Source organism: Penaeus monodon, chromosome 4 (assembly GCF_015228065.2).
Source record: "Penaeus monodon isolate SGIC_2016 chromosome 4, NSTDA_Pmon_1, whole genome shotgun sequence".
Taxonomy (NCBI): Eukaryota; Metazoa; Arthropoda; class Malacostraca; order Decapoda; family Penaeidae; genus Penaeus; species Penaeus monodon.
In genome coordinates, this window is record NC_051389.1 from 59415324 (window position 1) to 59428735 (window position 13412).

Sequence of the window (13412 nt, forward strand, 5' to 3'; positions counted from 1 at the left end):
GCGTATAATAGTGGTTTGATTTTGTGGTGAAAAAACGATGGTTGGAGGAGGTTTAAATGAAAGAACCTGCGGTCTTTGGGATAGGAGAGTTGGGTTGGGGGTGGGCAGGGAGAGAGGGATGGTTGTCACAAGTGATCAGATGTCGCCTCTTTGTTTCCGGTCTGACCCGTTTCCATTACGTGTTTCGAGCGAAGGTGTGCTGCCTTGTCATCAGTCACGGGTGACGGACGACCAGTGACGACTTGCCCTGCTTCCGTCGCAGACCTGCGGCCCAGTGGCTATCTACGTCCTTCTCTCCCTCCTTTCCTGCTCTCCCCTTTCCTCTCGCCCTCTCGTGCTCCCTTGTTCCTCCCTCGAAGAGGCGTGCGCGGAAGGAGGGTCCTCCCCCCCGCGCCAAGTGACTCCGCCGCGTCGGGGCGTGTATGGGCATGCGCTGCGCCGCCGCGTGCCCGCTTGCGTGTGTGCGTGTGTGTCTGTGAGCGCGGAAGAGGGACGATCTGGTGCGGATTCAGTTCCAGCCTCGCGCCGGGGAAGGCGTCTGCTGGCGGCGGGGCGGCGCGGCGCTCCCTCCCCACGTGCATCTTATCGCTGCTCCGGTTCCACCCTTTTTTGCGCTGCGCGTGTGAACATGTCCGTTGGCGGCGACGGGCAGGTGGGCGCCTCGGCTTACCTGCTGCTCTCGGGGGCTTCTTGCGACTGAGGCGTTATTGTCCTTTCCCCCTCCCCCCTCCCGTTTGCAAATCAGGACGCCAAACCATCGCTTGGTTTGCCGCGACCTGCGAACAGAGCCGCCACTCTGCCGTCGCCGCTACCTGTTGCCGGTGCGTCAGCAACCCGTCCGTCAGGTCCTGCGAGTGACGTGCAGTTGTCATACTTCTCTCGATCATTCCATCACACCTCGTACGCCGAGGAGGACCGCGGGCGACGCATTCCCTGGAAAAAGAGGGAGATAGATACAAAAGATAATACATCCGTTCTTCGAAAATATTGCGAGTGCAGTGTGCGTGTTTTGTGCGTGAGGTATATCCTTATATTGTGTTCGGGGAGTGGCCATGGTGAGGGGCGCCCTCCTACGGTAGTGACAAGCAGTCCTTGTGTCCCGAGGAACGAACGACGAACATGCTGGACTACTTCCGACACCGGCGCTGGTCCCACGTGGATTTCGCGTCGCCGAGGATCACGGACAACCTCGCCACCTCTACCTTCAGGACCACTCCGCACGACGCCGACGCGGCCGTCTCCACCTCTACCACCACCTCCGCTTCTATTTCCACTTCAACTTCCACCTCCACTTCTGCTTCCGTTTGCACTTCCACTTCCACTCCCACTCCCACTCCCACTCCCACTCCCACTCCCACTCCCACTCCCAACGCGAGCGCGAGTTCGCCCACTGCTTCTTCCACTGCCATTCCCAGCGCCAACGCTTCTCTGTCCCCTTTACCCTCGAAGCCCCTTCCCAAGGCCACTACAGTCATCACCACCACCGCCGTCGGGTCCAGCTCCGGCACCGTCACTACCATCATCATCACCGCCACCACCACACATCCCCTGACTGCTGTCACCGGCACAAGCACGTCCACGACATGTCCGATCATCACACGCCACATCAAGACCACCATACTTCCCAAAATAGCCACAGACCCGATCCCCACGGCCATAGCTTCAGCCACAGCAACATGTTCCCTCAACACCAGAGCCACGTCCCTTTCCGTAGCCACACGCCCTGCCACCACGGCCCTGGCGCCTGTCACACGTCCCACCAACACAGACACGTCCCCTGCCACATACTTCAGTCCCGCATCCAAGCCGCCCGCCATACACCCTACTACTACGGCTTCACGCTCTGCCACCATATTTTCACCCCCTGCATCTTTCCCGTCTTCAGGGATGACAGAAGCGCGTCTCAGTAACACGCTTTCGCCCTCTGTCACGACCGGAGCCAAAGCTATAGGTCCTGGCATCACGGCGCCATGTTCCACAACAGCGGCCACTCAGAAAGGCACCAGGAGCACAACTGTGACAGCTATTTCCATACCGACTGTCACGACTACAAAACTACCATCTTACCCAAGTACGGTTTTTGGGCCAAATAATTCAACAATAAGTCTGACCACAAATTATCACAATACCGCCACCGCACTTCGTGACGCCACTACCCCTAACTCGCATCCGGGGATCACTGCCACGCTCCTTGGCACTGCTACTACTCGCCCAGGTGCCATCACCACTCGCTGCGACACAAAAACCGTGCCAGTTCCTGTATGCGAGGCCGGCGCCGGCTCCCCGCTCTCCATCACCGTCCGCGAAAGTACCGCCGACACTCCCGTGAGAGCTACCCCACGCCCTTGGACCTCCATCATCTGCCAGGGCACGCCCGCCGGTCGCAGAGCTGCCGGCACCTGTGGCAGCGCTACGACTGTGTGCCAGACCGCCATTATGCACCCTGCCACTACCACCATCACTACCACCTTCAGCCAGATCGCTCCTACCACACTGAATGGTATCGCGAGGACGTACCCAACTGCTGTCACGTCCCCTTTGTCAAGTAAGGTCGGTAAAACGGTCACGAATCTGACTAAATCTTTCTGGCCAGCTGTCACTACAACTAGTGCTGCGAGCTCAAGTGTCACTGTCACTGGTCCAGCGACTTCCCTATGCCCGAGGACCCATGCCATGACCTCAGCTCCTTCCGGGTGCCAAAATGCCACGAACGCAAGTTCAGCTACCTCTCCAACTACCTCCGTGTATCCTCGGGAGAGTGCCGCCGGGACAGTGCCTTCCACACGCACTTCCGCCATAAGTACGTGTTTGCTCACCACGTCCCCAAGCCACGATGTTAAAAACGCACGCGCATACATCACCACCGATACCACATCAACAGGTGCATCAGCCACCATAGATGCCACATGTCATGCTACCACAACACCCCCTGCTACCATTGCCACATCCCCTACCACCATCACCACGTCCCTTGACACGTCTGCCACCATTACCCCTTCTCCTGTCACCTTTACCCCGACTCTTGCCACCACTACGCCAACTCCTGCCACCACTACCCCATCTGCCAAGACTACCCCATCTGCCTCCACTACCCCTTCTGCCACCACTACCCCATCTCCTGTCGCCACTACCTCATCTGTCTCTTCCCCATCTCCTGCCACTACTACCCCACCTGCCACCACTACCCCACCTGCCACTCCTATCATCACAACAACAAACCGAAACGCTGCCACTACAAATCCTGCCGCGAGGTACGCATATCCTGCAACTCGCCCAAGCTCCCTTGGCACGTACCCGATCGTGACTATCAGGCGCTCGACGACGATCGCCGCATGCCCCATCTCCACCGTCAGCCGCCCGGGCACGTCGGCCTCGTCCTACTCAGCTGGCAGTACCGGCACGAGTACCTCCGCCAGTACCAACAGCAGCGCGACCACCACGCCGTCGCCCAGGGTACCACGACACTCCATTTCTATGCCCGAGTTCAGGACCGCCAAAAAGGTGAGCGGACGGGAGCGAGAGGGAGTTAGCAAGGAATGGAAGGACGTGGCATTCGTTGGTAGTGAAATAGGTATTAAGTCTTGTCTAACCAATAGATTCCGCAAAAAGTAAGAGAAATTGCATGAGAGGTAAGAGTCGGGTTTACCAATACTCGTTTATACCGCTGCTGATTTCTTGCGCGACTTCGAAATGCATCGGGAGACGTCGAACGCGCGTCGGGAGGAGTGGGAGTTACGTCGTGTTCGTCGGAATCCCTACCTCAAGAATTCTAAGTTGGGACAAGTCTGAGAGGAAGGGAAAGAAAGGGAAGAGAAGGGAAAATGAGAAACAGAGGATAGGCGAAACGAGAGGAGAAAGGGAATGGGAGTGGGAAGAGAAAGAGGAATAGGAAAGGATGGATGATGACGCCGGCTCATACAGTGTCGCGAACTAAGGGGAAAGTGAACACAATCCGACAGATAATTGCCAGGGCGTCATATTGCCTTCTCGACGGGGTTGCGGTTTGCACGTGATCGATCCTTTAGGACTGGAGAGGTATCCTGTTGCGCTGGGTTGATGTTGACACGCATTGTGCACTAGCTGCCTGGGTAATCTATTTCGTGCTAGTTATTTTCCTGGTGATGTCTACTGGTAAATCGTTGAGTGTTTAAAAGTATAAGATTGACGGATGATAAAAGATTGGTGTTACTGAATGGCACTGTAGTTTTGTAAGTTTTAGGTAGCTTTACTCTTGTTTATGAACGAGTTTAACAAGTTGTACGAGTTTACCATTGAATCCTAAAAGAAAACGAAATATTTGATCTTCGATAGAAAACGGTTCTTTTGGAGGGGTAACAAAACTGAAAATGTTTCCATTAAAGAAAACGGTACGAGCCATAACTCAAATATTTTTTAAAAGGTTTAAAATCTAAGATCATGTGGAGAAAAACAAAGTGTAAAAGATACATTGTTTTTTATTGTTTAGTTATACTTTTAAGAAATTATTCGCTGAACATATGGTCAGTCTAGGGCTCATTTTGGCAGTTATGCTATCACTGTTATACTAAGATTTTTTTTTTATTAATGTCGTTCTTTTGTTGCCATTGGCGATATTGTTCTGCTGTTATTGTGACCATTATTATTATTATTTATATTACTGTTATGGTCGTTATATTCTCGAAGTTTAGATTCATAAGATTATTATTGTCATTACTACCGTCCCATTGCGCATAGACGTTGATATCACTAATCTTGTCATCATCAGCTTCATCGGGAGTTTCAATAATGTGATGATAACGTTGCATTTTCCTCCAGTCATGTGGCAACATCCTCCCATTGTTTTTTTTTACGTTGTGTTATCAATACAGATGCAAAGGAAATAGTGAAAATGTGAACAGCAGAGGGAGGGTATCGAGGAAGTTGATAAAAGAGGGAAGATTAAAAAAAATGAGAAGGTGAAAGAAGAAAACGGCCAAGGATAACGAGAAGACGGGCGTACATACAATAAGTGAATCAAGTAATTACTGAATAAAGAACTTAAACAAGACAAGTTTATTCTGTAGACGAGACAACGGTTTAAAAATCAAACAATTTAGTCATAGATCCAAAACTGGAATCTATTTTGGTTTCGAAACTTGTCTCACTTGTTGAGCGATCTTTAGCTTATTTCTTATCGTTTTGGCAACACATTCAGAAAAAAATAGATACGATTAAATGTGAAGAACAGAATGAAGACGAGAGTTGACGATAAGGAAAAATAAATATTTATTCACGCTAAAGATTAACCCAAAGCTGACAGGCATGCCATGCCTACTCGAGTTTACTTTATTAATTGTTTTACACATAGATTGTTACACTTGCACTAAGTCACCAATGATCCAATTGCGAGTACTGCCTGTCTCGCCTGTTTACCCATTTTCTTGATTTTCGAAAATATTTTACGTTATCTTTATTGCTGTTACTAATGTCAATAATACTATAGTAATTATAACACCATCGATATTCATAGCATTATTATAAAAAAAAAAAAATCTCGCCAATTCAAGGAAAGGTGCAATCAGGCAAGGTCACAAGGTCTCCTAATTGACTCCTTTGTGGTGAAGCATTTGCAGAGCCATCTATGTGCAGACATATTTCACGAAAACAAAAATGGGCACAGTATTTTCCCGGTGACATCGACTTTAGTGCTGAATATAAGAAATAATTGTTGACGACGATAATTTTTTATATTTTTTTGGAGGAGGGATTGATATGTGATATAGACTAAGTGAGATTTTTGTCACTTGTTTATTTACTTATCGGTGTGGCACGAATATTGGTAATGTTGATACAATTTTTCTCTTAGTATGAATGTTGGTAATGTGTAGTTACTGCTATTATATTTGTTATATACTTTAATTGTTATAGTTAATATCAGAAATGGTGATCGTCATCGCCATAGCTGCCCGGTTGTTTGTTTATTTGTAGCCATTATTTGTTTTGAATTTCATCCAAATCGACCCAACATCCCTCCCCCCTCCTCCTCCCCCCTTTCCCTTCTCTTCCTCCTACCCCTTCTACTTGACCAATTACTTTATATCCTCCAGAAATTTCACTTTCTACTGCGTTTCTCTCTTTTTGTATTACTTTTGGTTAGAGCCTCGTGGAGAAATATGTAACAATAATGACACTTTCGTTTTGGCTCTTGATTTCTCTGTAAAAAAAAAAAAAAAGAAGAGAGAGAAAAGGGAGAGAGAAAGAAAGTTGTCATTGTAGTCTGAAGACACTGTTTTTGCTTTAATACCAAATTAGCAGAATAAATAAGCTTATTTTTGCTCTTAGTCCCCCCTGGTGACGCCGGGGACAACAGCTGGGGAAACAGCCTTGGCGACGCTTCAGGAGGCTTTCGCTGAACTGTTTGTTTGTATCGCTTTTTGTTTGCACTTTTCTTGTCCTCTGCGGTTGTCCTGTGATGAGAGTCGTGATGGGATGTGTGTGTGGGGGGGGGGGGGTACGTACAAGTTAATTGGATATTGATATACAAATGTAGGAGAGAGAAAAATGTGAATGCGCACACGCACACACACAAACACAAATACGAACACAAACACGTACAGATACAGGAGAATAAAAAACTTTCGTTGAGCACGAAAGGAAACCCCGGCTATTTTTAGCAGCGGGCCATGACGTAGTTCATGCTATCTTTATTGACACGGGGGGAGTGACAGTGCCAACAATGACGGGGAGTTGGGGGGCAAGGAGGAGGGGGGTGGAGGAAAGGGACGGAGAGAGGGAGGGAAGAGGGTTGAAGGAGGAGGGGGAGGGGGACGGAAAGAAGATGGAAGAATATTGCGAAAGGAGGGAGGGGGTGAAAGATGAAGATGGGGGTGGGAAGGGGCGGATAGAGGGAAAGGAAGGTCCATGTTGTTTGCATTACTCTCAACATTGCCTTTTTCCTAGTCTGCTTATAACATGTTCGGTATATTTCATCATATATATTTTGTTGTTTGTTTCCTGACTTTTCGTCATGGGTCAGGGGATTTTTTTGAAATGTGAGCTCATGGCAAGGGCAACCTGTGTTGCTAGTTGCAGAGGTAGAAATGGAAATAGAAGACGAATTAGAAAGGCAAGAAGAAACGCTAGAAGAAAGAGAAGAGAAAGTAGAAGTAGAAGAGAGGGGAGAAGTAGTGGTGGTAGAATAATAGAAGAGAGGAGAGGAGAACGAGGAGAAGAAAAATATTTAAGAGGCGGTGGCGTCGTTACAACGAGAGGGAAAGGGGGAGCGAGGGGGGTGGAAGGAAGATGGAAAGGAGGAGGAGGAAGGAAGGTGGAGAAAAGGGGAGGGAAGATGGAAAGGAGGAGTAGTAGGAGAAAGGAAGGAAGATGGAAAGGAGGAGCAAGAAGGGAAGGAGGAGAGAAGCATGGAAGGACAGGGAGCGAGGGAGAGAGGGTAAGGAAAGGAGAGCGCAGAGAGGGCGAGAAAGAAAGTCGTTTGAGGTTAGCGCCTGTTTTTGGTTGGCGGGAGGTCGGTGTTATTCTAACCTTTGATTTCTTCTGTTCTGATGTTCTTTGAACTGATCCGGCGAGGGCGAGCGAGCGAGCATGGCAGCTCCCGGGCCTGCGACCCTCCCGCGGCGCACCGGCCTCGCGCCCTCCCATGCATTCTCCTCTGTGCTCTCTCTGGTCTCGTCTGCTGTTTCTTTCTATTCTCATCTACTTTTTTCTTATTTTCCTTTCTCTTGTTTCTATCGTTTTTTTGTCACTTACGCCGAAGCACACTTCTCTGCATTTATCTTTCGTCTTATAATCATCATTATTCCTATTTCTCTCCATTTTTACCTCCATTCCCTCTCTTCCTCTATCTCCCTCTTTCCCTCCCCCTCCATTCCCCTTCCTTGTCTCCCTTTCTTTCTCTCTCTTTTTCTTCCGTGTACGTCACGGAAATGGGCGGAAGGGCAGGGGCAGGGGGGGGGGGGTGACTTGGCTCTCGTTCATTAATTCGCGATTTTTTCTCACTTTTTTGTCTTGTTATTCTTTTCTCTATGTTTTTCCTCCGTTTCCTCTTTCTCCTCTTCTTTGTCGGTTAACTGTTATCAGGCTTCACTGCCTTACTCTGTCCCTCCTCCTCCACTCTTGTTCCTTTACCTCCTTTTCATCAGCAATCCTTCCCCTTTCTCGCTCCCTCTATAATTTCTTTCGTTTTCTTTCTTTCTTTGGCATTGTTCTTCGTCTGTCTATTAGCCAAACGTGCAAGTCGGAAATGGGGAAGCTGGAGGATAAGAGGAGGAGAGAGGGACGAGGGAGAGCGAGAGAAGGGGGGGGGGCGTAAGGGCCGCGGAACGAGTGGCTGCGACGCGGCTTCATCGGCCGATTCGTGGGCAAACGCGCCCGTTCGCTCGTTCGTTTGTTGATTAATTTGTTTGTTTGTTGATCGTTAGTCCGTTCGTTCGTTGGTTTGTTTGACCTTTTGTCTTTATTGTGTCCCCTTTTTTTTATTTATTTATTTGTTTCTCCGTTAACTCGTTCTTCTTTTCATTTGTTCATCTTGTCAGTTTGTCGTTCCTTCTGATATTTCGTTCTTTTGTCAGTCTTGTTCACGCGCTTGCCCTTCTGATGGATTGTGGGAGGAGGGACTCAAGGATAAAGGGATGTGGAGAGAGAGGGGATTAAAGAACAGAAAGAGGAGAAGAAGTCGGGATGAAGAGAGAGGCGCAGATAGGAAGCAGAGACAAGAAAGGAACAGGAATCGAAGAGAGAGGCGGGAGGGGTGAGAGGAATCGAAGGAGGGAGTGAGAGCAGGCAGAGGAGGGAGGGGTGAGAGGGAGGCAAGAGGGGAGGGAGGGAGGTAGGGAGGGAGATGATGAAGACGCGAAAGTCAAAATGCTAAAGCAAACAGCGGCACAAGCCATGTCTGTCTTGTCTTTTTCCTTCTCCTTCTTCTATCTATGCTTTGTTTACACTGAGCTGGTCCCAGGCGCGTTACTTGGTTCGGGAGAATGCGAGAGGATATTCCTGGCTCTTTCGGAGGGAGGGAGATTAGGCGCGTCCTTTCAAAACGGCCTTTTGTTTGGAAGAGTCCCTTGCGCAGCTTGAGGTCACGCTCAGACTGCGACGCTGATTTCTCTCTCTCTCTCTCTCTCTCTCTCTCTCTCTCTCTCTCTCTCTCTCTCTCTCTCTCTCTCTCTCTCTCTCTCTCTCTCTCTCTCTCCTTGCTCTCCTATTCTCTTCCCTCCTACCCTTCTCTATGTCCTCTCCTCCTTCTCTCCTTATTTTCACATATTCCATTGTTACATAAATATAAAAAAGCGTGAACTCCCTATCTTATTTTAATAACAAAAAAGTGGACAAAAAAATTAACAAACTGAATTATGGAAAGGCGGTTCCTAAAAGTAGGCCTATAGGTAACGGATTTTATTTTATCCGGAGAGAGAGAGAGAGAGAGAGAGAGAGAGAGAGAGAGAGAGAGAGAGAGAGAGAGAGAGAGAGAGAGAGAGAGAGAGAGAGAGAGAGAGAGAGAGGGCTGAGTCACTGGCTGAGTAGAGCTGAGTGCGTGAGTAAAGAATCGGGGAATAAATAAATGAACATGGTGAGAGAGTCACTGAATTAAATCAGTTATATTAGGTTGTATATTATATTGCACCGTATGTATTCATTCTTTCCGAAATACGTTTATACGTATGAGTAATAATAATGATAGTACCAACGAGTCGAATGCTAAACTCAGTGATGATACTAAAGGTTGTGATAGTGATAACGCTAATGGAATCGATAAGGAAAGGATTATGATAATATTAGTATTAATACTAACGATGAAGTCAGAGGATGAACGAATTAGCTGGTTGAACTAGGCGACGTTTTAATGGTTTTCTGCAGTTTTCTCACATTCATTCATTCATTCATTCATTCTTCTTGTTCTGAAGCTGAAGAAATGAGAGTAATTACGCACGAGGCGAGGAGAGGCTCTGTTCCTTCGGCGTGGGAAATGCTCGTGGAAGTGATCTCCGAGTGAAATTTCAGGTAAACAAAGCAATTGAACAAAAAGGAGTCAGCGGGGTTTTTATTATTATGAAACTAACTACCGACTTTGTTCTTTCTTTCCCTCTGCGCAGGAGATTTAAACTTCGAACAATGTACACATGAGGATAAGTGCGAGAAAATTGCACTGCAGCGCCAGGAAATGAGTCGTTTACGCCGGGCGAGCGGGGAGGTGCTGTGTTTGTTGCAGTTTGTATGCAAATGCGCTGTTTTTTTTCTTGCTTTTGTGTTTTATTTGTTTGCGGGTCTATTGACTCTGGCCTTATGCAGGCTCGTTGAACACGCGTGCGCTCGCAAACAATTACTTTTTCCCCGTGGCGATGAGTCTTCTTTTCCGCCATTTCCGCCTTTCTGTTTTTCTCTGCCTTCTCTTTCCTTCAGTGTCCCGTCCGCCCATCGTTTCTTCTTTCTCCCTCCTCTTCCTTCTTTTATTCCCATCTCGCTTCTCCTCTCCTCTTTTATACCATCTCTCTTCTCCGATTCCTTTCCTCCTTTCTTCCTCCACTCTTTATTCTCTCCCCTCTTCTTCCACCTCTGTCATCCCTTCCTTCTCCCTCCCTCCAGTCTCCTCTTCTCCCTACTCCTCTTCCGCTTTCCTCCGTCTGCAACAGCAAAAGAAGCATCGCCGTCCTTGCAATCCTGGGCCATGTTGCAGCATCAAAAGCAACTGATTTACACCGCTTCTTGTTGACCGAGGTTGCTGGCGGGTGGGGGAGGGAAGGGGGAGGGGGAAGAAGGGTGAGGGGATCGGAGGTCTTAAGGGGGTCTGCAGGAGGCCCTGGGCGTTGAGGGGGTTGGGAGTTCAGGGTTTTGAGGTAGGGGGTTCGATGCCCGCAGATTCATCATCGTATTTTATATAATTCATGCCCCCCCCCCTTATATCATCATTCGCCATCAGTGAAGCCTGTCCTCGTCGCCATCATCACCATCCGCCACGATCACTCATCACCATCAAGCACTATCATCATTATTTTAGTGTTCTTAGCCTTTTATAGTTCAGTGACGTCACAGAACACCAGGGACGTCACATCGTAGTTCTGACGTCACGGAGTAGCAATCACGCCACTCTCCCTCGCGCGGCCGGCAATCGGCGGCAAGGTGAGTGACGTGTGTCCTTGCGGGCAGTTGGAGGGGTGATTTATGCGTGCGGGCGTAACGGCTGTTTGCTGACGCGCTCGATCTTTGAAATGTCGACACCGATGGCATTTAGGCTGCCTGGTAGCTGCTAGGTGGCGCTAACGGGATCCGGCGCTTGCATGCAACGTGGACGCACCGCACGCGCACATATATTCACACACAAAGCATGTATTTATACAGGAAAGCGCACGACCACACACGAACACGCGAACGTATGTACGCACGCGCGCACATGCAGACGGACGGGCACACACAGTGTAACACCGATTTAAATAGTGCAACGGAACCAGGCCTGGTTATAGGGATGTGTTGCAAGAGAATGATTGCAAAAAGCTTCCAACGCGCGGCTGTTGCAGGATTGACATGGCTCGGTCCTTACGACGAAGAGCAAGCAGCAGGAGCAGTATCAGTGCACGCCGTCACTATCGCTAGCACTGCCATCACCATTTTCACGTTTTTACTGTCATCACAGTTATGACGCCATCAACCGCAACAGCATTAACAACAGTAACATCATCATCATCATCGACAGTGCCACGTCACTTGATGCCGTCGAACCACTTTGCGCACGTTGCAGGTGTTGCACAGATAATATTATTGGGGGATGATTGATACTGTTCAGTGGAGGGGGATTATCTTCATCGTATCAGGTGATGGTGTTCATATTGTCTCATCGTCACCATCACCACCATTACCTTCATCGCCGCCATCCTTACCCCCGTCACCATCGCCATCACCATCACCAGGTTACAAGGTCACTGCGCTCATCTTCTCCGTACTTAGGAATCACACTGTGACACAGATTACTTTGCCTACCACCGCCCTCTCCCCCCTTAACCCCCCCTCCAGGTAATCCGATTCGGGTCATGAGGCCTCGTGCGCCCACGCCACCTGCTGTTTGACGGTTTGCAAAGGAAGGGCAACAGAGAAGAGAGAGAGTAGAAGGGAAGGAAGGTTGGAAGGAAGGTATATGTAGGAAGGAAGGAAGGAAGGAAGGAAGATAGGATTGAAGGAAGGGAGGAAGAATGGATGAATGGATGGGCGAGGGAAAGTGAATAAAGGTTTAAAAATAGGAATGCCATGAAAGAAAATTGGAATAAATGAGTGCTAGAAAGAAATGAGGGAGTAGATAAAAGGGACAAAAAAAAAAAAAAAAAACAGTACGGTGGGAAAAAAGGATAAAGAATGGAGATAGGAAGACAAGGCTCGACAACAGGAGGGAAGAGGATCGTGAAGGAGACCATAGGAGAGGCTGGAGTCGTGGGGGGAGGGGGGAGGATGAATGGATGGGGGGGGGCTTACGGAATCGTGACGTCGCCGCAGAGGGACCGGGTCGACCTGCTCGGCTGCGGACGAGTGACGTCGACCGCGCGACCCGAAGCGAGGCCCGCCCTGGTCTCCCTTGTCGCTCCTCCCTTTTCTCCCTCCCCTTTTCTCCCTCCCCTTTCTCTTCTCCATTCTCTCGTCTTTTTCATTTCCTTCTTCTTTCCCTTTTCCTTCTTTTTTTCCTTCTTTTCTCTCTTCTTCCTTCTCCTCTCTCCATTTCTTCTCCCTTTACAATTTCCTCTTTCTTCTCCCTTCTCCCATTCCCTCTCATTTCTCTCTTCCCTTCTTACACCCCTCTCTTTCCTTCCCCCTCGTGTCCTTTCTCCCTCTCCCGCATCCTCCTTTCTCCCGTCTCGCCGCCTCCTTCCCTTCCCCATTCAGCCCTTTCTTCTGCACTTTTTTCTCCTGCGCCGTTATTGCCTGCTTCACCATCTCCCTTTCACTCTCCTCTTTCCACTCCTCCTCCTCCTGCTTCTTGCCTCTGTCATCATATTCCTTTGCCACTGGCTCCTCCTTTCTGACGTCATTTTCCCCGTCTTCCATCTCCCCCGTTTCTTCTTGTTCTTCCCGCTCCTCTTCGCCAGCGCCGTTATCATCGGCCTTCATCTCTTCCTCCTCCTCCTCCTGACGTCATCTGCGCCCTCCATCGCCATCTCGTTTTTCTTCTCTCTCCTCCTCCTCCTCCTCCTCCTTTTCTTCTTCTTCTCTTTCTCCTCCTCCATTTCTTCTTCTTCTCTTTCTCCTCCTCCTCCTTTTTCTTCTTCTTCTTCTCTTTCTCCTCCTCCCCCCTCCTCCTCTTCCCCCCCTCCCCCTCCTCCTCCTCTTCCCCTCCTCCTCCTTCTCCTCCTCCTCCTCCCTTCCTCCTCCTCCTCCTCTCCCTCTCCTCCTCCTCCCCCTTCTCCTCCTCCTCCTCCTCCTCCTCCTCCTCCTCCTCCTCCTCCTCCTCCCCTCCTCCC

At 49.2% G+C, this 13412-nt stretch overlaps 1 protein-coding gene across 1 annotated transcript in view; it reads left to right on the forward strand.

Moving 5' to 3' along the window:
- The first annotated feature begins 500 nt into the window (after positions 1–500).
- Positions 501–13412, forward strand: part of LOC119572631 (mucin-2-like) — an 85207-nt gene continuing 72295 nt past the window's right edge. Inside the window, exon 1 of the mRNA XM_037919735.1 lies at positions 501–3501. Coding sequence (XP_037775663.1) covers positions 1120–3501 — 2382 coding nt within the window. The 5' untranslated portion in view covers positions 501–1119. The remainder of the gene's footprint in view (positions 3502–13412) is intronic.